This window comes from Xenopus tropicalis, chromosome 3, assembly GCF_000004195.4.
Source record: "Xenopus tropicalis strain Nigerian chromosome 3, UCB_Xtro_10.0, whole genome shotgun sequence".
NCBI classification, from domain to species: domain Eukaryota; kingdom Metazoa; phylum Chordata; class Amphibia; order Anura; family Pipidae; genus Xenopus; species Xenopus tropicalis.
In genome coordinates this window covers 42,098,421-42,125,850 of record NC_030679.2, presented here as the reverse complement: position 1 = coordinate 42,125,850, position 27,430 = coordinate 42,098,421, and the positions used below count along the sequence as shown (strand labels likewise).

Below are 27,430 nucleotides of genomic sequence, written 5' to 3'. Positions count from 1 at the left end.
GATCAGGACAACAGGAAAAATGATCTGAAGGAAAAAGAGAGAGGAGATAAAAGAGTCTCAAGGAAAGACCAGTAACAAAGAAGAAATGATGCAATGACAAAGGCATCTGGGAAAGGTAGTAAGTTGGAACGACTAAGGTGCACTGATATCCTGTAAATGCAGATCAACTCTCCCTCCCATCTGGTCAGCTTAATAGCTTGAACAATAGGATGGCTTGCACAGTGTGTATGTGATCATTTCAAGGCCTGCCAAACGAACATAATATTATCTACACAATCTACAATGAACTTGTCCTTTTATTTTGATCAAACTCTGAAGAGCAGTTCTGTTTGTGGTGAACCAATGTGTTACTGCAACCAAGCAGCAGAACACTGTGAAACAAGGTAAATGGAGTCACTGACCATTTCATGTCGCTTTGGGATTTGGGTAAATCTGCACAGAAATGATCAGCTGCCAGTGACAGAAATAAAGTTCTACTGGGGATTCCACTAAATATATCCTTTACATTCTGCAAGTCTTTGACTGGCTAAAGATGGACACGTTCTTGCAACACCCGGAGACCTCTTACCCTTGTACTGTTTAACTGCCTCCATTAGCATTTTAGGATGTGAACATCTTAAGAGCAAACGTACTGCCATGTTATCATTGCCAGGCTTCTCACACCCGTACATTCATGTTTATGTTCCTCAAGTTTTGTGTTTGTCTATTACTTTTTTGCTGATTTTTTATTTAGGTAAAACGGACAACTGATAATCTTTTTAACAACCAGTTATCTTCTGGGTGGAAAAAATGCCTGTTGTCTTCAGAATATTATAGATTAGTATAGATTACTTGTAGATTACCAAATATTTAGTGAATCGTTTTCCATTCTTCTGGTCTGCTCATTAGTTATAATAGCATTTTAACAATGTAGCCGATAAAAGTAAATATCCCAGTTGATTGTTGGAATTAAATGTCTTTGGAAAATGAATCTGAGCAGGCCTCATAGGGTTATCTCTATTTTCTACATGCCCCCATTATGCCAACATCAGCACCATCTGTAATAATAGTAGTAGTTATTGATTCTTGTAGGCATTCTCAACAAAGTTGTTCCGTATAATGCAGACCAGGGTCCCTTCTAGCAAATTAATTCTGAATGTATAATTGTAGTAGTAATGTACAGTCATAGTATATTAGCCCTCCTTGAAATTATTGTACTGCAATTAGTGTCATTGACCTAGGGAATAAATATCAAACCTATCTGAACATTTTGTGCATATACCCAACAATAACATGGGCAGAATATAAGCTGTGCCAACAACACTACTATAGTTCTAATGTGCTGATTTTGCAAGGGACAAATGCTCAGCTGCTAATATGTGAGAACAGTTTCTAGGAACACGTTGCATCACCATTACCCTATATCACAGTTGTATTAAGTGGGCATGGCCTGTGGTAGGGCACACCTACATCTGACATCACTGTAAGCACCCCTTTTAAAAATGTGTACCAGAATATACTGTATAAGTCTACTACCTTGAACCAATATCTTCTCAAAAGATCATTACATTTCTTTTGTGCAGGTTCTCAGTTTAAAAAAAAAAACATGGCCTTTACCAGGGGCAAACATTTCTAGGAGTCGAAACCAAGAACGATACTTGGAAGAGTACTGGGAAACCAGCAGGGGGCATAATGTGTCAAACCAACTAAATATAATGTTGCGATATGATACAATATCATGTATCATATCACCTGTAAATGGAGAACTGTGGATAGATAACATACTGGAGGAAAGAAACTGGAGGGGTTTGTAGGATAGACCACGTAATCAAGGCAAAGGCTGTTGCCATGGTTTATGGAATGCATTGATTGGTCAGCAGAGCAATCAATAGACACAGGCTGGCCTATGCCCAGCCAGAAATGCTCCTGGTTATGTCTCTGATAATTATATTTAGAGATGTGCATGGATGGTATTTATTAACTGGCCTCTCTCAACCTGGCCGTTATGAATTCTTAGGGCTGTGGCACATGGGGAGACTAGACGCCTGCCACAAATCTCCCTTGTCACGGGCGCATATGCGGCACTGCGATTTCCCCAAAATCACGGAAGTTTCCTCTCAAGGCAAGGTGAAGATACACAGAGCTACTAGTAGTAGCTACTTGCTGTGGCTAGTAAACAAGATAATGCTGATCATTTACTGATAACTGTCTCTACGTGTGTTTTAGCAGAAGCAATTCTCAGTATTGTCGATGGCAGGGTAATTTCTTGAGTTTAGTAGCCATGAAAAAGTAGCTGCTACTAGTAGCTCAGTGTGTCTTCACCCTAAAGAGCCTCAGTAAAATGAAATGGTATAACCTCTTTGTATTACATTATCAGTAGATAGAATCAGAACAAACAATTCATGGCAAATATACCTGAGGTGCTAAAAGTATATTTACTTCTGTGCTATTGCCATTGTGTTCTCTGAGGGATCCATAGTCCTCTTTTTCAGACTTAGATTGAATTTTTTTTATTCTAAACTATTTTCTAGAATAACTGCAAACTCCCTCACTCTTTTGTACACACAAATGCATCATTGCTCAGATGGTTCCAAAAGTCACAATAATAATGTAGGAATCCCAAAACACATTCCCCTATACTATCCAGCACTTAGTTCTTCCTTCCCTAGATATCTGGCACTGGCATCAAAACAGACAGTGAAAATAGGCGGTGCACACATGTAAAAGCATATGAGTGTATAACCTATTCATTTCAGCCACAGACTGGGACACAAAATGCTTAGTGTGGCTGATATGCAGTTGTTCTAGAAAGAACTACATCGCAGACTATGGAGCTTAGATTTTGGGTTATTGCATATTATGGGAGAATTAACAGGGCTCCTTGTTGGGTCCTGCTGATTATTCTACTGAGGAAATAACCAGCCACGCCTTGTGCAATAAACAAATGGTTACTTAATGGAATATAATGCAACATTTATACACAAAAGGGAAGTTTACCTTTATACCAATGTTTTTAAACCACTATTTTGGCAGAAAGGAGATAGACTATAGCAACCAAATTATAGTCAGAATGCCAAACTGAACAGAAAAGGCCAATTTTTAGTCATATATTTAAAAAAAGAAGGCATGATAAAAGTATAAATACTGACTACAGACTGTTAAAAAGATATTAACCTCCCCTTGAAATGCAACAATGAATTGCATTCAGTATGTACAGCAGGAGCCAACCCACAGTGGATGCCCTAAAGCTGGCCAATACACATTAAGATTTTTCTCTCCCTAACGACCAATTTTAGTGTGATCTGACAAATCTGTCAAACTATCATAAGGTTAGTGGGCACAGAATGTCCATTGTCCAATTGTTTTCAGGACCAAACAGGTAGTTCCTAGCTCCAACTAGATGATATTGCTTGGTTTCTGGCACTAATTTTTTTTTAACATTACAGGTATAAATTCTGACTTCATTCTTTAATTTACAATTAGGTTTGATTATTCTGAAGCAGGTACAATAATCTACGTAAATCTCCTGCTATGGATTACTGGACTGGGGCAGCTTTGCCTGCAGTTATTAAATATACTCTACTGACTCTGGGGTGGAGTTCTGCCCTACCTTGTGGTGGTTTGTAACCTGGTTTCTTTATGGAGCAATGGCACAACAGTTCCATTCTTTCTGCATTATCATACAGTTCAGGGGACCTACAGAAATTGGAGGAAACTAGATTTATAAGAGAGCACTGTCCTACAATCAAATACATTTACTAAAAAAGGGAATTAAATTCTAATAAAGGATTAGGTTATAATTGATGCACCCTACCCGTGCAGGCAAGGTTACATTAGCAGCCGCTAGCAGCGTGGGATGGATATGAGCCAGGAAGCTGAGAGCAAGCCATGGAAGTTTTGCAATGTCACTGACAATTTCACAGACAAGAACTTTCATTTCATTTTCGAGCAGTAACCGGTGGCATCAAAACTGGAAATGTAAGCAAATGGCATTGTGAAGCCCCTTGTTTCCTGCTGGGCCCATGATGCACAGCTGCACTCACACTCAGTGCTGGCAACACACGCTTTGAGGTAAGAACCTTTATTTTTAATTCAGTCTCATCGCTGACTAGAGAAACATTAGGGTCTGCATTGTGTGCTCTTGGGGTGCCTATTGAGAATTGCTGTAGGTGATACAGGTATGGGATCCAGAATGCTCAGCACCTGGGGTTTTCCAGATAAGGGGTCTTTCGGTAATTTGGATCTTCATACTTTGTCTACTTAAAATCATTTAAACTGTAATTAAACCCAATAGGATTGTTTTGGCTCCAATAGGGATTAACTATATCTTAGTTGGGATCAAGTACAGGTACTGTTTTATTATTACTGAGCAAAAGGAAACCATTTAAAAGAAATTAAATTATTTGATTAAAATGGAGTCTATGGGAGATGACCTTCCTGTAATTCAGATCTTTCTGGATAACCGATTTCTGGATAATGGATCCCATACCTGTATACAGGTTTCCAGCTATGGGAGGTGGAAAGGGGCAGCTGCAGCAGGGGGCAAGGGAAAGGTTTGTATACTGGGCCCCTCTGAAGAGTCCAATGCCTTCCTGCGGAATAAACTCCGCACCCCAGTGCGTGGCTACACTCCAGAACTGCAACAATCATTTAAAGGTGTAGTTAACATTTATAAGGTAGTGGATTGACCCATTCTTTGCAACTTTTTAATGGTCTTAATTCTCTCCAAATACATTTTAAACAATGTATGTGCATGTTTCTGGCTTGCAGTTTAAATTGCTTGGCCCCACTGAATCTAAAAACCAAAACACTGTTGTTCACTGTGGCCCCAACCCAAAGCCCTTGAGCAATCCTCTGTGCAAGCTGCGCTCTACCTTCCTACAAGTGGGTGAGGCAAGGGAAGGGTTAATGTGAGCTACAGTTTTCAGAAATGAATTATTCTCATGTTTCTTTAAAGTACTGACTCAGCGCTGGTCAGGCTGTAGGATGAAGCAAGGGGATTTCATTTGTGTGTTTGCCGCTTACATCACTGGCTTTGGTTACAGTGGCCAAGCCCAATCTGCACTAACCCTGTAAGGCTAATGCCACACCTCTGGTAGGGAGAGCAATTTTAGGGTGCCCTTTAAGAATGTTTAAGTATCAGATTAGCAATGGTATTGTTTACTGGGTCAATTACTTCCGATTTTCAATAAATTGTAAATATAAAGGTCCTTCAACAAAGGAAAAGCATCCAGTCTATGTTTGATCCTCACCAATAAATCCTTTATTTCCACCTCCGGCAGTAAGAAATTCCATCATTAGATTTCTAAAGTAGAGGGGTTCTTTACCTATGGGTTGTCCACGGAAACTATGATATGGCCCTAAAGGGCATCCACCAACAAGTCACAAGGATAAACTATACCCTCTATGAAGGTTTTCAGATTTAGCTGGATGCAACAATAGTCCACTGCATTTATTGGCCACAGGAGACCAAGCATGTTTCTACTGACAGCTCTGTATAGTCTGTGTATATTCACACATAGGAATCAGAGACACAGACAGACCAAACTGATTCGGACTATACATATACCCAGATTGATGGCACAGCAAGTTTATGATAATAATATAAATATATTGTGTCTATTGGTGCTTCTCACAAGTTGAAACACTATACCAAGCTATTCCCACTGCAGAACAAGGCACTTTTGTGGCTAACCTCACAGGAAATACTAAAGTTTTGTTTAGTAGGCAAAAATGTGCAAACACACACACATTTATATACCTTATATAATATGCTCCAAAAGCTATCCACCAAAAATAAATGCACATGGATAAATAATAAGCCTTTATAGGGTTGGTAACAAAATAAAATATTCCTTATACTTTTGAATGTCATTTTTACTTGAAATCCCAGTTGTACATGATGTATTCATGCCCCTCCCTGGCTTTACCTTTGGCCACATTGCAGTGTATTTTTTTGCCTTTTTTTCCTTATAATTAAGAAAAATCATTCAAACATATAAGCCTTACACATTTTGTGCCTTAAAAGGCACTTAATCATGATAAAGGACGATACATATTTCAAGTTGTAATGGTGCAATCTGTGCACCCAGACCCCCTGTACTACTTGGTGATTTCATCGCACTCCTAGCCGGAGCCTTCTTTTTTATATGTTTTTATGTAATAAAGGCCAAAGGTTTCTGTGTTATCCCATAACCAAATATTGTGTCATGACATGTAGGTCACATTAAAACTGTCACCCACTCCAGGTTGGGGGTATTGGTTCACCCCACTTTCATCATTGTGAGTTATTTAAGGGCACCTATACCTTTTTGAAGTTACCCCAATGCCAGTGAGCCCCACACTATTCTTAAAAGCTCAGACGTTTTCTTTGCTTGACCTTTTATCCTGCTTCATAGAAGTTCAATATGTGGTTATTCCTATGAAAAGAGAAGTAGAGCCTTGTAATGCAACATGTGAATTTTTTGTTTCTTTGAACAGGGGATAGAGTCACATCTCAAGGCCAACAACAAACATAAGCAAGTTCTATTCTGATGCTGCAAGTCAAGAGCACTATGGAATGAAAACAAAAGAAATCCTTCTGGCAGTTATGGTTGAACATAATAGCCCTGCTATCTGTACAATGTAATAGCTAGTCAGATGGGTTGGCTGATGCTGCAGTTTAAGATGTTTTCATTATTTAATTGCCTTGTGCTGTTTCATTTGGTTACAAGAGGGGTCTCGTTTGCAATTAAAGGCTGTGAAGTGCATAGGCAGTACAATCTGAAGGTTCTCTGCTACAACAGGGATTTAACCAAGGTCCCAGCACAGCTTCCAGAGTTAAGCTTCATGCTCGACCTTTCCCATAACATTATCAAGACCATAAACAGGACAGACTTCCAGAATCTTACAGTCCTTCAAAATCTAAACCTTTCAAACAATCGCATCCAATATATGGAGAATGGAGCCTTTGGGAAACTTGTTGCTCTGCAACTTCTCAACCTTACCAAAAACAGGATTGGCTCTCTGTCCAGCCGCACGTTTGAAGGACTGCAAAACCTAAGCACACTGTTACTGGATAACAACAATATTGTTACCTTAGAGCCCAATACGTTTCTACATTTGTACAACCTTAAAACTATCAGTCTTTCCTACAACTGTTTTTACAAACTGAAGACTCTGAACCCTGCCTTTCAGATCGGGACCCTCAGAGAGATAAACATAGCAAACTGTAGCATACAAACATTTTCCACTGAGGACATAGTAAATGTTTCTGCTTCTCTTCGGTCAGTCGATGCCTCCAGAAATCCATTTTCAGTTATCAGTTTCCCAATGAGTATCTTAGAGAACCTTACTAACCTAGACATATCTCTCACTCAGAGGCCCATTTTATGGTACGTTAAAGAACCTTGCTTTTTGAGGGGACTGAAGAAGCTAAATATTAAAGAGAATAATATAAAACCACCGGCTATAATAGGTATAATTAAAAATCTGTCATGTAGCTCCCTTGAAGAACTTAACCTAAGTTACTTAAACCTAACGGACTCTGACCAACTAATCCAAGAACTATGCCTTAGACACCCGAAAGTTCAAACACTCAAACTTACTGGTAACCAGTACACAGAGTTCAGAGAAGATACATTTCAAAACTGTACTTCTGTAAAAGTGTTAGATTTATCTCACAACAGGCTGCATTCTGCGCCTGGGTCTACTTTCCACCATCTTGCCTCTATCAGAGAGCTGTCTCTGGCCAATAACTCACTTACTGCTATACCTGATAATTTCTCCTTTATAACCTCCTTGCAGAAGCTGAACCTCAGTTACAACCATGTTAAGGAGGTGAATCTAAACAACTCTTTCAGCAATTTAAAGGAACTTGACTTATCTGGAAACAAAATGACGTTTTTTCTTTCCTCGGGACTAGGCAACTGGAACCTACAAGATTTGAATCTGAGAGAAAATTACCTTTTGGATATCAGCGCTTCTTTTGCATCCAGTCTGCCCACGCTGCAGAGACTCACCATTAGCAAGAATAAGCTAAGCTCTCTGTCAACCAATACTTTTCAAAATGTAACCTTCCTGAAACATCTGAATCTTGCAGACAATCAGATAGAGGTGATAGATCCTGGTGCCTTTTCTGGTCTTGACAAGCTGCGCACCTTGATAATTGGTAGCAACAAGATAACAAGGAACACTCTCCACAATATGACTTTCCAAGGCTTGGGGTCACTCCTTGAGCTACAGCTTTTTGGCAACTATCTTAATTACGATTCCTCAAATTATCTTGATATTGTGCCATTCCTTCCATTAAAATCTTTAAAGATGATCACTCTAAACAGTCAAGGTCACAATGGAATGCAGAATTTACCTATCAACTTCTTTGAAGGTCTGCTGGCATTGGAAAGGATTCATGCAGGCAATTTAGCCCTGTCTAGCATTGACTCAAGAACATTTTCATATACTCCACAACTGAGAGAACTTGATATCAGCGAAAATCCAATCAAGATTCTTGACCCATTTTTGTTTAGAAATGTACCACATCTCACAGAGCTGCACATCAGTAAAACTCGCATGGAATCGCTGGATTTTCTCATTCTATCAAACTTGACTCACCTGAAGCTTCTCCGCGCAGTAGATAGCCAGCTGAACTCATTCACTTCACAACAGGGTGCGGCTTTACCATCTCTGAGATTCTTGGACCTGCGCAACAACCCACTGACCTGCATCTGTGACAACCAGTGGTTTATAGATTGGGTTCACAATGATACCAAGACCCAAGTCCTTCATTTTTATGAGTACACGTGTGCTTACCCACCTGTCGCAAGGAACTCCAAACTGTCTACTTTCAACCTTTCTTCCTGTAGGTTAGACTATTCCTTTATTTTCTTTCTTACATCAACCCTGTTCATAACTACTTTTATCATTTCTGCAACTGTGTGGAATTTTTGGAGATGGCATGTGATTTATGCTTACTACATTACCCTGGCTTTCCTCTATAACAGAAGGTGGCAAGGGAAGAAACAAAAATGTAAGTATGATGCTTTCATATCATACAACTTCCATGATGAGAAATGGGTCTTCAGGCAACTTGTTCCTAATCTAGAAGGGAGATATAACTGGAGGCTTTGTCTTCATCACAGAGACTTTGAACCAGGAAAAGCTATAGTTGATAACATAGTTGATAGCATCTATAGCAGCAGGAAAACCATCTGTATTATCAGCAGGCACTATTTAGAGAGTGAATGGTGTTCCAAAGAAATCCAGTTGGCCAGTTTCCGCCTCTTTGAGGAACATACAGATGTTCTGATTCTGTTGTTCCTGGAACAAATTCCCGATCACCACTTATCCCCCTACCACCAGATAAGGAAAGTTATAAAAAAGAAGACATACTTAATATGGCCACAGGAGAGAAATGCTACCAGCATCTTCTGGTATAGGGTGAGTCAGGCATTGCAGACTGAAGAAAGAGAAGAGGATGAAAAATGTCTGCTGTAGTCTCTATGTCCTTAAATTACTGCAAAAAATGAAATTTAATATAAGCTGTATCTCATGGAAATATGAATCTTTATAAATATACTTGATTAAAAATGTTGTAGTGTTTCTGAAATAATCAAGTTATTGTTCATTATTTCCCTCTCAGCATCATTCTCTCTTATTGCAGGAGTCGGAGGTCAGATTTGACTGACATCTTTTTGGGGGGCTCCCTTTCTTAGCAGGTGTATTAGCACTAACTCAAATAACTGACTCCGGCACAAACAAAAGTAATGTAAATAACTCTGGCACACTGCCTGCACACAGAGAAACAGGATTTCCATCAGAGCCAGTTATTTTTAAAAGAGTGAGCTCCAATACATCTTTTAGATAAAGGGAGCGCCCCCAAAGGCTGTATTAGACCTGTCAATCAAAATCTGACTCCGACTCCTGCATGAAGACAGAATGTAAGAAAGGCAGATGCTGAGAGGGGGATAGTAAAGAGTAATTGTCATGATACGGGCCTGAAAGAGTTAATGAAGCAGGGCAAGGTATCCAAAAATCTTCCCTCATGTACCAGTAACAGATATTTAACAGGCCTCTGCTTACTAGGATCTAGAACCATGCCATGTGGGGGAGTGAAAGCCCATGTAAGCGTGACTTAGGGGCGCATTTATTATGCTGTGTTAAACGAATTCGGCGAAAAAACAGAGTAAAAAGCTGTGTAAAATAAATGGAAAAGATCGCCGTCTGAACGCCGGATATTACGCCATTATTTTCTATAAGTTCCGGTGGAAGAAAAAACGCGTAAAAAAATTACGCAGATTTTACACTGTTTTTACATGGCAAAGCCTGGCGATGTGTGGCGAATTTTCTCGCCGTTTTTTACACAGCATAATACATATGCTCCTTAGAGTTCACATCAGGACCCATCATAGGTGATGTGGAGGTGACACCATAACATAAACTCAAACACATTTATCTCCCCAGAACCCATACCAGTTATACCAGTGGTACCAAAAACTGGGTATAGATTTAAATTAATATTGCCTGTCAAACGAGTCCAGACATGAGTGGCTTTGGGTACGCAGTTGGTCACTTAGGAATATCTGGGCCGGGGCAGGTCACACAACAATGATTTGTGGTCTCTATATAATCAGGAGGAGAATTCTTAACCAATGAATATGATATAATCTTTCTCTTATGTTCCACTAAGGAGTTATGGGCATTATGGTCTTGGTCCAGTCCCTCCTCACAGGAGGTTATAAACAACTTAAGCTGTGTCCTGCTAGGCCATGCCCTCTTGCATTCCTGAAGGAGGGGGGAGTGTCCAGTTACCTGATGCCCCTACAAACTGAGATAAATAGTCAGCTCTTCTGACTACACTTGGATTCACTCTGGAGGACTAATTTTGATTGGAAGTTCATCCCATTGGTTTCCCCTTGCCTCCAGGACTAGAGGGATTCTGTTTGGCACAGTAAGGGACTAATGTGTTTTTCAATTTTATTTTAAAAACTGTGTGAAATTATTTTACTATATGTCTCTTTTGTAACATCCTTTTGTACAACTGAACTGTTATACCTTTTATAATAGTAAATATAACATTTAAAAAGTTTTGTCTTTGATTCTCTAAAGCGTCTCTAGCCTCAGAGTGTGTAACTGTTAGTATGATAACGTTTATATTACATTTTTATTTTTGTCATAGATCCCCTTTAACATGACTAACTGCTAATTGGTATTATCTACTATAGTTTATACCTTATAATTAGTGATATATTGTATAATGTATTATTGCAATATAAGCCCAAAAAATAAGGGTTGTGTTGCCAAACTTGTCTACCTATTAGTTAAACTCCTTCACATAAATTCTTTTTACACAAGCACACCTCTGCCGTGACTTTGTATCGTCTCTGTGAGAGGGATTCATTCCCAATTTTCCTCTCTGCTTTTCTTTCTTCCTTTCCTTTTTATGATTGAGATAACAGCAACTCAAAAGGGAAATATAAAGCTCATTATGCACATCGCTATCACATATAACATGGGGATGAAGAGAGAGTGGGACTATTTTGTTACCTTCTCTTCCAAAGAGTTTAATTCTTTCAAAAGTTCTATGGCTTTATGGGAAAATCTAGAATGGAATTAGGAGATAAGCTTTTCTCGTCAAATTGAATCTGGCAAGTTTAAATCTCCGCCAGCAGCAAAATGAATTGCATGTCTAGTTAGAAAGCTCCAGCACAGCACCATAGACTTCTCTATCAAATCATTCCCATGTACTAGCAGAGAGTTATCCTGTTAACATTTCACCTGACAAAGTTATCTATAGGTAGTAAAATGTGAATTATTTTTTCTCTCATTTTGCCCAAAAGAAGCATTTATCCTTCCATATTAAATTAATATAATTCATCAGGCCGAGCTGGTTAAGTAATTTCAGTAATAATTTATCTTTTTTTTTCTTTTTAAATAGGAGGAATTGTGAAAAAAAAGTCAGAAATAAAGTTAACTTTAAAGATAAAGTTTGTAAAAGTGAAAACTGTAACCTTTCAACCACTGCTCCAAGTTGTTATAAACTGGGCCCTTAAGGTCTTCCAGTGAATGGCAATGGCCAGCTTTGGTGGGTACATGGGTAGAACTACCATTGGCACACCAATGGTAGTTCCCCACAGAATTTATTTTTACTGTTATGGGCTGCCCTGCAAAGTAAACCAACTGGGAAAACCAGCAGATGAACAAATCACTTTCTTTTTATGGCATACAAAAGGGTTGCCCTTTTTAAAAATGTTCTTAAAGCAGACCTTTATTGTCAGTAACTCCTCACAAGCAACATACTGACAGCTCTTCCTATTTACATTCCTAAAAATCATGATTATGAATTTACTTACAGTTACAGCAGTGGTGGGAAGATTAGGGGACTGTAGTACATAGAAATGGCCACAAGATGCCGCTAGTGGGTTATTTTCATAAAGAATATGTTACAACATTTTTACCACAAGATGCCAGTATTCACCCAGTTTATGTATATATATATATATATGTGTGTGTGTGATTTTTTTTTATAGCGCTACGTATGTACACAGCACTGTGCAGCAAAACAATACATTACTAGAATAAACAGAGGTAACAATAATAAATACAAAATAAGGTTAAATTAAAGATCGTGTTAAGTGTCAAAAAGACAAGAGGAAGGAGATCTCTACCCCATATAATCTATTCTACATGTTGCTATGCTTTACTTAACCTTTAGGATACCATTGTTTTATACTGACGTATTGACCCAAAAAAACAATTGCTTTCAACTGTTAAGAACCAAAAAGGGGGACATTGTTAATCCCAATCTTTTATTTCTCACATTTCATACTGGGCAGTTTTTCTCACCCTCAAATTTAAATGCTGGGCAGTATTTAAGGCATGGGCCCTAGCACTCATTCCCTCCAGTTGTACTTGCAGGATCCACAACACACACTTTCTTCACTTTAAAGTAGTTTATTTAACACAGAGGTGTCAATTTCAGCACTATCTGGGCCCCTTGTGGATTACCAGTAAGAAAACACCAATGGTTGGGGGGCACCCCTGTACTCATGATACTACTTTGGGGAAATTTCTCAGTCTCCTGGTTATCCTCTCAGTTCCTCAGACACTCAGTCTCTCAGCTTTGTCAAGGGCTCTCTCTACTTCTTGCAATGGCAGGCAGCACCCCAGCCCCTCTGGGAGTTCCTCACACAGACAGGCAGCCTTCCTGCCCTGTGCCCTGCTCTGAGAGAGCTTTTCTGAGTGACCCCACACTTGGTTGAAATTCCCTCTGCTCCTTGCAGTGACAGGCAGCACCCCAGCCCCTCTGGGAGTTCCTCACACAGACAGGTAGCCTTCCTGCCCTGTGCCCTGCTCTGAGAGAGCTTTTCTGAGTGACCCACACTTGGTTGAAACTCCCTCTGCTCCTTGCAGTGACAGGCAGCACCCCAGCCCCTCTGGGAGTTCCTCACACAGACAGGCAGCCTTCCTGGTAAGAATTGTCTGGCGTGTGTCTTACTTCCAGAAAACTTCATCTTCCAGGGCCAGGCAGCAGCAGAAAACATCCTCTGTTTAGTAATATCTCCCTTAAAGATTACATCTCCCACTATTGCAAAACAAAGGGAGAACTTAACTTTTGAGTCTTTCTTTGGTCACTCTACCACAATATATATTTGGTATCCTATGCCTAGGACCTAGTTATGTGGGGTTGACTTTTTTTTCCCTTTTTTATAGCCTTTTTTAATCAATAGCATTCTGACTGAGAGAAAGAAAGTCAGGGTTAGCAATTGTTCTGGGTGTCATGGCTATTGGTCACATATGCTAGGAACCCTCTGTTCTGCCTTTATTTGTATTAAAGAAAATAATACATGTACACAGGTTAAAGGGGAAAGAACTGTATAATCTAAGGTGGAGGCGAATTTGTTAGACACCCCCCAATGATTCTTGTTATGCACTCCTACCCTGGCCAGTGGTCTATTTGCCCAAAACATACTTTGGGCTTCCCTATAGCTCCAGTCCTGTATAAAAATGGGTTCCCTCCCTGTCCCACCCTTATTTTGGTATGTTTGCCCTGGAAGACTGGCACGCTTTACTACATCTCAGGGTTCCTTCTACACAGGTCGTGGCACTTGGCATATGAAATGTAAAGTCATGTTCTTCACCGAAATATCAAAAAATTCACAAAATGGCAAAATTTCACCAAAATACATTTGCCCTACCTTGTTAGAGAAGCTCCTTTCCACTATGTTGCCAGTTTCTATAGAACATGGTGCACTGACAGCTCCCTAGATAGAAGGGAGGATCCATTTGGTTGATGTGGAAGGCAAGGGATACAGGGGTTTTTTTTGTGTGTCTTTTTCCAAGGCTAAAGCCTGCAAAATGTATGGAAGAAATTGTAGCCACTGGAAAATTTTGATGTGTTCTAGTTTGATCAGAAGAGGGCGCTCTATTTCATTATGATTGTGGCTTTTGTTCATTATTATGTTCAGAGACACAGTATGGCCAAATGCAACTAAACACAACAGAGACCTTCCTCTTATCCAACTGATTTTTGTCCAAGAAATATTAGATCACCTTATGCAATGGCCCCACATAACTGAGCCCCTGCCTGCAGTACTAGAAAAGCTGATAATCTAGGTGGTGATGTTTGGTGGGAAGCAGGAGAAACCCCAAGGAATCTTAGGTTTGCTGCCTGTCTGTGATCTTTGGAGTGGTGCAGACGTTTAGCGCTTCTGGCAGTGGCATCAAAAGGAGGTACATGACAGGGAGGTGGCGGGCCCTGGAATGATGGCCCACAGTGGGCCCCAGATACCCCAGTCCAACACTGTGCCTTGCAGTTCAGCTCTGCTTAGGCCACTATATATGTAGTTTGAATGCTCTTCCCATGTTGTGTGGCTTTCCCTGGCAGTCTAAAAACATACTGGTAGGCAGTCTGGCTATTGATGATCCTGGCCAAAATGTATGTGTTTGTGGTAGAGACTGAAAGCTGCACAGGGCCAGGGAATTCTGTGAAGTTTGAGTAGCATGTACTTATTAGTATGATGATCCGACATAAATAACATACAGTATATCAGTAGTTTCTTATTGACTTTCCATTGTAACCCCATAAGGGTACAATGTTGTAACAATAAGGCAGAACAGACATGGACTAGCTGCCCAGGGTGGGTAAGTACAATACAGGAGTGCCGCCACACTCACTTGTACTAAGCACTATGCTGCGAGTATTTGGAGGGTGTTGTGGCTCTTTAAAAGGGGGCTTTTGCATAGTTGATCTTGATTTAGAAACAGGGAATGTTTATTAATTAAGAGTTAATATGGCACACCAGGAGTTAAGAGTTAATATGGCACACCAGGCTAAAATCTTAGCCTTGAATGTTTCAGGGATTAGTAAATGGGACACTTTTTTGCTCTTTTTTTTTTTTTTTTAATATTTTGAAATCTGCTTCCCTTCCAAATATGACTGTAAGCGCAGGTTTCCTGGAAAGTGGCCAGAGAAGGCTGTGATATTATTACTAATAAAGAGTGATCTTATCAAATCACAATGCCCACTACTCATGGCTGAATAAAACCCATGCACCAGGCATTTTCTCCAGTCCCAGATGGATTATTTCCCTGATACGTATTTATTCAGCATAAAAAAATGAAAGAATCCATACTGTTTAGTCTTGCACATTCTTTCGGCCTGAGCCAGCTGAGAGGGTGATGGATTTGACAGCCTGTCAGTCCCTCCCACCCAAAAAAAACATTGTTTCTGCTCACTGTGCAGTTCTCAGTACTGTAATAAGGGAGCTAGAAAGGAACCCTATTTACAATAGGCTCAGTGCTTCAAATTATGGGTTAATAGGGTGACACTTGTAATTTAGATGGCATTCAGGTTTCAGTCTCCCCCACCCAATGCCCAGAGAGGCCTATTATCAATACAGTAGGTATGTATCATGCATTCATGTTCCTAGAATCCTGGTCAGAAAGCAGCACCGACTGTACAAACCATGTAATGATACTTTAATTATTCCCTTACTCTGTACCATAAGGAAATGCTCTCACACCCAGAGTTCCTTGCAAAACACCTCTCCTTTCTCTGAGCCTTACCCAAAATTGCATTGCTATTTATCACAGCAGGGCTAGCATTGAGGGCTATAAGTATAGGATGTATTATCTGGAATGTTTGGGACCTTGGGATTTCCAGATAAGGGGTCTTTTTTGTAATTTGGATCACCATACCTTACATCAGCTAAAAAACATTTAAATATTAAATAAACTCAATAGGATTGTTTTGCCCCTAATATGAATCCATGCAGTTTAGTTAACATCAACTACAAGGTATGTTTTATTATTACAGAGAAAAAGGAAATTACTTTTAAAAATGAGATTTAATTGCTTAAAACTGACTCAAAAGCTGCCATACACGCACCGATAATAACCTCGTTTCGTACGATATTCGGTGCGTGTATGGCAAGTCGGCAAGGCGGCCGATATCGCAGGAGGCTGCTGATATCGGTCGACTCGCCTATTGGACCGGTTAAAAGATTTTGATCGGGCGCCATAGAAGGCGTCTGAGCAAAATCTGCCGTCAGGGCTGAATCGGCAGAAGGAGGTAGAAATCCTATTGTTTCTACCTCCTTATCTGCCGTTTCAGCCCTGAGCGCTAGTGGCCGATTGTACGATCTTTCGTGCAACCAATGGTCGCACAAAAGATCGCAAATCGCGACGTGTGTAAGGGACCCCATACCTGTATATGGTTTTTCAGTTAAAAGATAAAAAAAATCACCAGTGCTCAAACCCAACTTGTGATAATCCCTACAAAAACTTGCGTTAGTAACACATTTTGGGCAAATTATGTAAGATCATGGCCATATCACGGCCCCTCATTTAATGTGAGTACCTACTGTGTACTAAATATTAAAGTGCACATAAAAACATTTAGAAACAACCTCTAGCAACAATGTGCATTATATGTGTGGTTAAACTAGGTTTACTTACCCTTTGTACTCAGCAACTGAGTGCTGGAACCATATTCATCCAAATAATGATCATGACTCCCCTAGCATCCACTATTGCCTCTGTTGGGATGCAGACACTGAACTGTTTGCCATCATGGAGGCAAAACACCCCCTGGGCCCTGCTATGCTGCAGTTGTGGGAAAGCAATGTGCAAACATAGTAATGTGAGCAGTAAGTACTGTGGCTGTGCTCTGGCAAGCATAGTTGTATGACATTTGTAGGTTAACAGGGCTGCGCAGCTGAAAAGCCATTGATCGGACAGCTCTGCTTTATAGAAATACCAGGGCCCTTCCATTACCGCATTGTAACCCTTTCCTTATCCTTCAAGCCCTTCACTCCCTAACCTGCCCCCTTCTTAACCGTACCCAAACAAACTTGTCTGCTTCTTAACTGCAACCAACCCTAACTTGGCCCCTTCTTAAGCGCAACCAACCCTAACTTGTCCGCTTCTTAACCGCACCCAACCCTAACTTGACCGCTTCTTAACCGCACCCAACCCTAACTTGTCCGCTTCTTACCCGCACCCAACCCTAATCAACCCGCTACTTACCCGCACCCAACCCTAACCTGCCCCCTTCTTAACCATACCCAATCCTAACTTGCCCCCTTCTTAACCGCAACCAACCCTAACTTGTCCGCTTCTTAACTGCAACCAACCCTAACTTGTCTGCTTCTTACCCCCACCCATCCCTAACCTGCCCGCTACTTACCCGCACCCAACCCTAACCTGCCCCCTTCTTAACATTACCCAACCAAACTTGTCTGCTTCTTAACTGCAACCAACCCTAACTTGGCCCCTTCTTAAGCGCAACCAACCCTAACGTGTCCGCTTCTTAACCGCACCCAACCCTAACTTGTCTGCTTCTTACCCGCACCCAACCCTAATCCACCCGCTACTTACCCGCACCCAACCCTAACCTGCCCCCTTCTTAACCGTACCCAACCCTAACTTGCCTCCTTATTAACCGCAACCAACCCTAACCTGCCCCCTTCTTAACCGTACCCAACCCTAACTTGTCTGCTTCTTAACCGCAACCAACCCTAACCTGACCCCTTCTTAACCGCACCCAACTCTAATCCACCCGCTACTTACCCGCACCCAACCCTAACCTGCCCCCTTATTAACCACAACCAACCCTAACCTGCCCCCTTCTTAACTGTACCCAACCCTAACTTGTCCGCTTCTTAACCGCAACCAACCCTAACCTGCCCCCTTCTTAACCACACCCAACCCTAACTTGTCAGCTTCTTACCCACACCCAAACTTAACCTGCCCGGTTCTTACCCACACCCAACCTTAACCTGCCCGCTTCTTACCCACACCCAACCTTAACCTGCCCGCTTCTTACCCACACCCAACCTTAACCTGCCCGCTTCTTACCCACACCCAACCTTAACTTGCCCGCTTCTTACCCACACCCAACCTTAACCTGCCCGCTTCTTACCCACACCCAACCTTAACCTACCCGGTTCTTACCCACACCCAACCTTAACCTGCCCGGTTCTTACCCCCACCCATCCCTAACCTGCCCACTACTTACCCGCACCCAACCCTAACCTGCCCCCTTCTTAACATTACCCAACCAAACTTGTCTGCTTCTTAACTGCAACCAACCCTAACTTGGCCCCTTCTTAAGCGCAACCAACCCTAACGTGTCCGCTTCTTAACCGCACCCAACCCTAACTTGTCTGCTTCTTACCCGCACCCAACCCTAATCCACCCGCTACTTACCCGCACCCAACCCTAACCTGCCCGCTTCTTAACCGTACCCAACCCTAACTTGCCCCCTTATTAACCGCAACCAACCCTAACCTGCCCCCTTCTTAACCGTACCCAACCCTAACTTATCTGCTTCTTAACCGCAACCAACCCTAACTTGCCCCCTTATTAACCGCAACCAACCCTAACCTGCCCCCTTCTTAACCATACCCAACCCTAACCTGCCCCCTTCTTAACCGTACCCAACCCTAACTTGTCTGCTTCTTAACCGCAACCAACCCTAACTTGTCTGCTTCTTAACCGCAACCAACCCTAACTTGTCTGCTTCTTAACCGCAACCAACCCTAACTTGTCTGCTTCTTAACCGCAACCAACCCTAACTTGCCCCCTTATTAACTGCAACCAACCCTAACCTGCCCCCTTCTTAACCATACCCAACCCTAACCTGCCCCCTTCTTAACCATACCCAACCCTATCCTGCCCCCTTCTTAACCGTACCCAACCCTAACTTGTCTGCTTCTTAACCGCAACCAACCCTAACTTGCCCCCTTATTAACCGCAACCAACCCTAACCTGTCCCCTTCTTAACCGTACCCAACCCTAACTTGTCTGCTTCTTAACCGCAACCAACCCTAACCTGCCCCCTTCTTAACCGCACCCAACTCTAATCCACCCGCTACTTACCCGCACCCAACCCTAACCTGCCCCCTTATTAACCACAACCAACCGTAACCTGCCCCCTTCTTAACTGTACCCAACCCTAACTTGTCCGCTTCTTAACCGCAACCAACCCTAACCTGCCCCCTTCTTAACCGCACCCAACCCTAACTTGTCAGCTTCTTACCCACACCCAAACTTAACCTGCCCGCTTCTTACCCACACCCAACCTTAACCTGCCCGCTTCTTACCCACACCCAACCTTAACCTGCCCGCTTCTTACCCACACCCAACCTTAACCTGCCCGCTTCTTACCCACACCCAACCTTAACCTGCCCGCTTCTTACCCACACCCAACCTTAACCTGCCCGCTTCTTACCCACACCCAACCTTAAATTGCCCGCTTCTTACCCACACCCAACCTTAACCTGCCCGCTTCTTACCCACACCCAACCTTAACCTACCTGGTTCTTACCCACACCCAACCTTAACCTGCCCGCTTCTTAACCGCACCCAACCCTAAACCTGGAAGCAGAAGTAAGGTAAGGTCACAGGCCTGCCTTCGGCTTGTAAAAGTTGCATGGATGCCGGGCCAAAACCCACAGGTCCACACATCGCCCTTCCTGTATTTTAAAAATGTTGCACTTAATAACATTACATGTACATATCCCAACAGAGAGTAAAAGCCGCTATGCCAGATAAAAATCTAAAAGTAAAATGACAAGTGGAGTTATTTTATATAAAATGAATGGGGGAGGGCGTGTTAATCCAAAACCTCTTTTAGATTTAAATGAAGTTCAGTTTGAGCCTCACAGGTATGGGATCAAAGCTTGCCACCTCAGCCCTGCACTGGCTAATTGCTGGGTTTGTTTTTCCTGCTTAGCCTGTAGCTATGAAACCACTGTGCTAAACAAGTAGAGAGAAGGTAGAAGCTGTGCTCCAAGGTGGATGCTGGAAGAGGCTGATGCAGGGATTTGCCTGATATACACACTAGGATATGAAATGAGGGCAGTAGACTCTAGAGAACTGAAGTGGAGGCAAATCATTATTGCGATTGCCAGTGATGGAAGTCAGCAAACCCACGGGAAGACAGGCAAGAGATAAAAGACACAAGGGAACAAAAGGAAAACCCAAATCCCCACTGAGCATGCATTTAGGCTTATTACAGTGCTGCTGGGAAGTGGCTCTACAGTTGGTTATACTAGTAAAGGACTGGCCTGGACATGCAATGGAAGCTGCAGAGTTTTCTACATGTTCGGCTCCCTAGAGAGATGAAATGTTCCCAACCCATGTGTGTAGATGAAGCTCAGGATACAGACTAGTGGAGAAAAGTGCAAGTGGAGTGTAATCCAAAGCCTGACTTCAGTTCCCGTGTGAGCTTGTGTCATTTCCTTGGGACCATGGGAAGCCACTATAGGCTTTTCTTTCCAGAGTAATGTGACCCCCACCATATGACCAATCACCATAGATAACCATAAAGAGCTTGTGGACCCTCGTCATTATTGAGTAATTTTGCCACCCACAATAAAATGTAAACTGTAAGCCCAGTGTCAATGACACATATGCATAAAGTGTGCCCATTCAGCCATATGGCACGGCTTTAACCTTTAAAGGCAACATGACACAGAGTACAGGCTATGCATTCCTGACTCAGGCTCGCTGTAATCTGAATACGACCTCCAGAAAAATGCACAGATGTTCTGGGGAGCGGCCGTAAGAGCACTGCTAATGAAAAGCGGCCTCCCTGGCACGGCACAGCCATGGATCATCACATGGGAACCGCGAGGAATGATGCAGACACAGCATTTACAAAGTATTCCTTTATTTCAAGGTTTTTTGTTTCTTAAAAAAAGGTCTAAAAGTAAAATCAATGATACAGATTGCACAATATTCCCCTGCTCTTCCCAACAGTCACACATTTACTTACATTATTCCCTTTATCTGTAAATAACAATAAAAGCAAGACAAAAAAAATCACATAAAATCGGTTTTGGCAAAGAATATTTGTGTTGAATCTCCCATCATCTTCCTCCAAGCCAATAGGTGATGTTATGCTATCAGCCATGTGACATTATTGTAAGAATCAGCAATTTCTGGTAGTGCATTAACAACAAGAAACCATGAACTAATCTCATGGGAATCCCGGAGATACCAGTTATTGTCAGAAATGCCATTCAAAGTCAGTGTGATAAAGCTGCCCCATTGCATTGCATTGAGATAGCTACTGCCCACGTTATGCTTGTAAAATGTACTGTATGGAGGCATATTTATTACAATGTGTAATTGGATGTTGCCCATAGCAACCAATCAGCAATAAGATTTGAACATTCACCTACTGTATCTTTGCTTTTGTTTTCACACTTGTAGGTGAATGTTCAAATCTTTTTGCTGATTGGTTGCTATGGACAACATCACTGGGGATGTTGGCTTAAACACTATAATAAATATGGCCCCATGTATTAGTACCGCTAAGCATCCCTTTGCTTCCCAAGGGAAGAGCATGATCATATAACTAGCGCACAACATTCCTTCTCTGCATATGTCAGGTGCCTTATCGCTTACTGAAATTCAACATTCTTGTAATCGGGCATACAGTAAGTGTATGAGTAATGCAGTCAGCAATATGGCAGCTATTGCCTGTGTATATATGCATATAAGGAATGCTCTACCCTTGGATTAACTTCACGTCTAGTAGGGTTCAACATCTCAATGCTCAAGATTTTGGTCCACATGCCAAGGCATGCCAAGGCAAAATCAGCCCCATGGGCACTGACCGACGACTACAGACACCAAGCGGTTGTAAGCGGTATTGAGAAAATAGCAAACTGACATTAGCCTTAAGGGAAACAATTCCCATTATAAAGTAAATCCACTAAACACTGGTGGATGTTTAATAAATGTGTTTAGTGTTTATTATTTTGGTCCTACGGTTTATGGCTATGGCCACATACGGCAGTTTTCTGCAAGCAAATAGACCATCCCTCCGCTTTAGTCTGCTTTATAGTGTGACGCTGCATTGGCACTGCATTGGCCTGAGTGGAGACACCCAGAGCAGGTTTCAGTGCTGAAAGGTGTAGGTATGCATTTTTGTGCTGAAATCTGCTCCATGTGTCCGCACCCAGGCCGATCCATTGCCTTAGATACACCATAAAGCAGATTGGAGCGGGGGGGAGTTCTCTGTCTCGATTGCATGCAGGCACCGCGTGGCAGTTGCCTTCATATTACACATTATTAAGCCTCCGCTACAACGACAACACTGAGCATTCAATTTTAACAAGCAAAAGGGGCTGATTATAGAACTATAAGACCTTAGAGGTAGATAGAACAATACTATACTTCCTACAATAGGGATGTTTATTTGCACAACCCCAGGATTATTCCTAAATATAGAGAGCGCTTATTCCTTCATTTATCACCTGTCATTAGATTTCTACATATGAAAAACCATCCCACCCCAAACACACACAAGCCCCCAGTTTTATTGCTTCCCTCATTAAATGCAAACAGACATAATATCTCAGACATTCCCTAGTCTGTAATGGTTACATGCATGTATGATTTTGTGTGATATGTATTTATCATTTATCACAGAGAAAATATGTAACAAATTTCTCCAAAAATATCTGTTTTTTGCTGTGCAATTTTCTCTTCTGCCTGTGATAAATTTATTTTGGCAAATGCTTTAAGAAAGGGTGGATATCCCTTTAATGAATTACAGAAGGGCACACGTATTTAAAGCAGGAATTCACAGCTGGCATTTCTCTTTTTTTAACTACAGATCCAAGCATTCCCCAGCAAACAGTACGGGCACTGTTAAGTCTAGCATTGTATGCCAATCACACAGGTATTAGGCTGCTGCCACTGATACAATGGTTCTCCTGAATTTATAAATGCTGTTTATTTTGTGGGCCAGCTACTAAATCCATGTTGTGTGGAGGAATTCCCCACTGTAGCAGATCTCCTAATCATTATTCAAGTACTAATGGAAGGCAACATTTAAAAACTAAAAGGAACACAGGTAACAGGCTACACCATAAGGGGGCAATGATGCCTAAAAACAGCCCACAACCTGTCAACTTGGCTAGCAGCAAGTCCAGTCACTGACATGCCTATATCATTCATGGAATGACCTATGTAACAATGTGAAAGATAGTAACAGATCCCAATGTAACATTATATACATATTTGTACAAATGCAAAGGACAAGACCTAATTAGCAGCAACAGTAGTAGATTTCAGCCACTAAACTTGCACCACATAGGTGCATACAATAAAGAACCCCCCTTGTCCCCATCGCTTTGTTTTATTTATTCTTTGGATATGTCTTACACAATAATAACGGAAATATTGCACGTCCAATTCCAGATTCCACATCTAGCTCATCTTTACTATAAGCCAGAGAATACAAATTAATATGGAAGCTTCTGTTTAACATGATATAGATATACATGAATTATGCAATATCTTCTTAATATATCCATGTAAATTTATGGCACAAATTTGATATCACAAACACCAGTAAATGGAATGCACAGTTAAAGTTAATAGTATCACTTTAACAGCACTGAGACCAAATGGCACATAAGTAGTAATGTCACGTTCCTGCAGGTAACTCTGCCACCCACCCAAATGCTGAGCCCAAACTGATCCAGAGCAGGATAGTTATGGCCATAATAAACTAGACCCAATTGTGGTGGTTACACAACTGAGCAATATGGCTGACACTGGAAGTTTGTGTGGTCAAGTACACTGCAAGCAAAAATCAGCTCAAAATCACTATAGAGGCTTGTCAGCACTAGTCTAGGCCTGTGTGTTTTCTTCCCCTTGAATATTCACTCCCTTGTTAAACAAATCACCCCCAAGTACTGGGATTTTGTGGCTCTCCTGCAAAATGACAATAATAAAACAGCAACTTTAATTACATAGCGCATGATTGCCTCTAGCAACCTTGTGTGTAGTATGAACGCAATACACTGTGTGCTGTGACCACATGACTTCCTTTAATTTGGAACGATTATGTAAAGACTGATTACAATCTCATAACTAACATTGCTAAGGGCAACGCTGACCAGCACTGAGCTTTTTCAGTGAGAAGTTCACTGTCACTGGCCAGGTCACGTCCAACACAACTAAAGAGAGGACTTTACCTGTTGGGTCAGAGTACCATCTAATACAAAGCTTCCAAACACTTTTAAAACACACTGTAACTATTATCTTCACTGGTATGACTTGCCTTTTATTTATCTTCATTTAGTAACATAAGAGCTTATCGCATAACTTATCGTGTGCATATAACATTCTCCTTCTACAGGCCATGGGTTCATAGGTTGGATGCCATGTAACACTGGCCTATGTATTATTGCCTAAAGGTTAATACACAAAAAAGGAGGTTCTGCTACCCTTATACATAAGGGAAAGAGAAGCTAAACCCAAATTATAAATAGAAAGTTGACAAATACCCTTTAAACTGAATGTATATTGGGAGTTTCTAAGAATGAAATTAAACATTTTGTATATAAACACACAATATCCCCTTTAACACCCACTAAACGGGACTGAAATGTTCCCTTTTAAGTGAGACATAAGCCTCCCATGATCTTGATGAATGAAATAAGAAAAGGTTAAAGGTCCCTTAACACTAAAAGTGGCCATACATTGAAAGTTCTGCTTGTTTGTCGATGTGAGTGGCTCTCTCCCCCAATATAACCACGTTGAGGTGGATGATATTGGACTGATCCAATCAATCAGCTCTAGAACTAAACTATCGGATCACAATGACAGGGATACAGTCCTTTGGACTGAGGACCACATCCACGAGCCAATGCAGTCATCACCTGTCAAATTGATATCTGCCAAATTTTTGCCCAGATAGGGTGAGGCCCATCACAGTGCCACATACATGAGCTGATAACCTGCCAACTCAGACTGAAGGACCCAAATTGGCAACTTAAATCTGCCTGTGTATGGCCCACCTTTACGTGTTATAAGGCTGGGAAGAATGACTATTCAGTATTAACTACTACAGCTCTCTGGAGAGCCACAAGTTTGCCATCTTGAAACCAAAATCAGTTTGCACAGATATATGGTAGGACAGAAGCTGCAGCCCTTGAAGAGATTTTTTTATGGCCCAAAACACTGCTTAAAGCTACACAATCTTCCTCGTCTGATTTCATTATATTAATAAATCCCAGCCCTGAAGCATTGGGTATGTTAATTAATCTGCCCCATGCACAGAAAAACTGGACAGCACCAAGGAATTGTGTGAATTGTTCAAACTCACTCACTTTTAGATAAGTAATCATATAACTAGCTTTACGGACTGGTCACCAAACCTACAGCAGGGAATCACCTAATATAAATTACATCTTTTTATAAGAACATCACACTGTCAATCTCTGTGTTGCAAAATATGTCCTGCTGTGGTGCCTCAGCTATTAAAGAGAATAAAATGCAAAGAGGAAAGGACGTACAGGAGTTATTTAATGCCACACCTAAAAAAAATCCTCTTGTGAACATTTGTTGTTGCTTCTGAAGAGTAATGTATAGGGATTTAGGACCCAATGGCACTTTTTATGATATTAACATGCAATTTACCTTGGCAGCAATAAATAATTGAATATTGTAATAAAAATATTACTTCTTTGATGGAAATGAATTATATAATTCATTTTTATTATAAAGGCTTAAATACACATCTTTGTTCAGCACAAAACAATAGATGACTTCTGTTGATAATGGGGCAGTCGCCCCTGTAAAACACCTCTAAATTGCAGTATATTCCTGTTCGACTGCTTGTGCTCTCAAGCATGATGCTGGGGGGCAGACTCTGAATAAAAGGGGCAGTAGTTTGTAAAGCTCCCACTTTGTAAGGCATTTTAAAGAAAAATGGTTATTGTATGCTGAACAAAGCTGTGTAATGTCCCCCTATAAGTCTCCATGTGTAACTATGAGTTCCTGCATGACACACACAAAAGCTTAGCGTGTAGCCATGATATCAGCAGCTGAATAGGAAGGAGGCACCATGTTACATTATAAGCAACACAGCAAGGACCCTTTGTACCTTATAATCTCAAGTCACATTACGTCAGGGATAGGCAACTTGTGACACTGCAAACACTGCAGTACTACAACACCCAGGATCTCTCACTGCTAGCAATGGGATGCTGAGATTTGTAGTTCTAAAACAGATGGAGTGCCAGCAACTGTTTTTTTTTTGTCCCACATTAGGCTAAAATAACTGAGCCACTATACACAGATAAACACAATGGCTGCTGGCCACTCTACACAGCATGTAAATAAATGTGAGTTAACACTAAAGGGGATGTACCTGCCTGAATACCTAGCTGCATCTGGCTAGGTCTGAGATATTGCGTTTGCTCATCATTTATATTCTAAGAAATAAAACCCAAAATTTGTTTCCTAATGTATTGGTGTTTCTCCTGATTGTTCCAGTCCCGCAATAAAATGGTGCAGGACACCTTTTCTACTGCATCTTCCCAAGCTGGATTTTTTTCCAGGCTTCTGAAGCTGTGAAAATGAAAGAGTCCAAAATCCCAGCGACTGTGAATGTTCCCCCGATGATAGCACAAACCTGTAATGAAAAGAACCAGAGTATGACTGGAAAACATATTCTCTATTTATTCAAAATTACACAGAAAATTGAATAAATTGTTCTATCTGGGAGAAGGGTGAAGTACCTGTGGGACCTGCTGATACCCTTAGTTAAAGGAGAAGGAAAGGCTAAGTCACTTGGGGGTGCCAAAATGTTAGGTGACTTTAATCGCTTACCTTTTACCCCGGGCTGGTGCCCCTGTTAGGAGAAAACCGCACCAGCCCGGGGTACCTGCAGCGAGCGCTTTTTTTCTGTTGTCAAAATCCCTGTTGGCAGAAAATTGCACCGGCCTGGGGTAAATGCAGGTGAGCAATACTCTTCCGTTTTCATTCTTCCAGCCTGATGTGCACGTGTAGTAGAGTGAAAAGTCGCACTTTAACAAAAAAAGTTAGCCTTTTGACTCTACTGCGCAAAGAAGAGGAACGCTCTCCTGCATGTACCCTGGGCCGGTGCAGCTTTCTGGAGTAACAGGTAAGTGAATACATTTGGCATACCTAGTGATTTTAA

At 41.4% G+C, this 27,430-nt stretch overlaps 2 protein-coding genes across 3 annotated transcripts in view; one reads left to right on the top strand and one right to left on the bottom strand.

Moving 5' to 3' along the window:
* Positions 1–3,603: 3,603 nt before the first annotated feature.
* On the top strand, positions 3,604–10,172 carry LOC100485706 (toll-like receptor22). Its single transcript, XM_002942535.5, has 2 exons — positions 3,604–4,050; positions 6,460–10,172. Exon 2 carries the CDS (start codon positions 6,619–6,621, stop codon positions 9,451–9,453), a length of 2,835 nt encoding a protein of 944 aa, XP_002942581.2. The 5' UTR covers positions 3,604–4,050; positions 6,460–6,618; the 3' UTR covers positions 9,454–10,172.
* A 10,944-nt stretch (positions 10,173–21,116) lies between these two features.
* ergic1 (endoplasmic reticulum-golgi intermediate compartment 1) overlaps positions 21,117–27,430 on the bottom strand; it is a 74,123-nt gene continuing 67,809 nt past the window's right edge. For both annotated transcript variants that reach the window (XM_031898819.1, XM_031898820.1), the window contains exon 10: positions 21,117–26,902. In XM_031898819.1, coding sequence (XP_031754679.1) covers positions 26,795–26,902 — 108 coding nt within the window. In that variant the 3' untranslated portion in view covers positions 21,117–26,794. The remainder of the gene's footprint in view (positions 26,903–27,430) is intronic.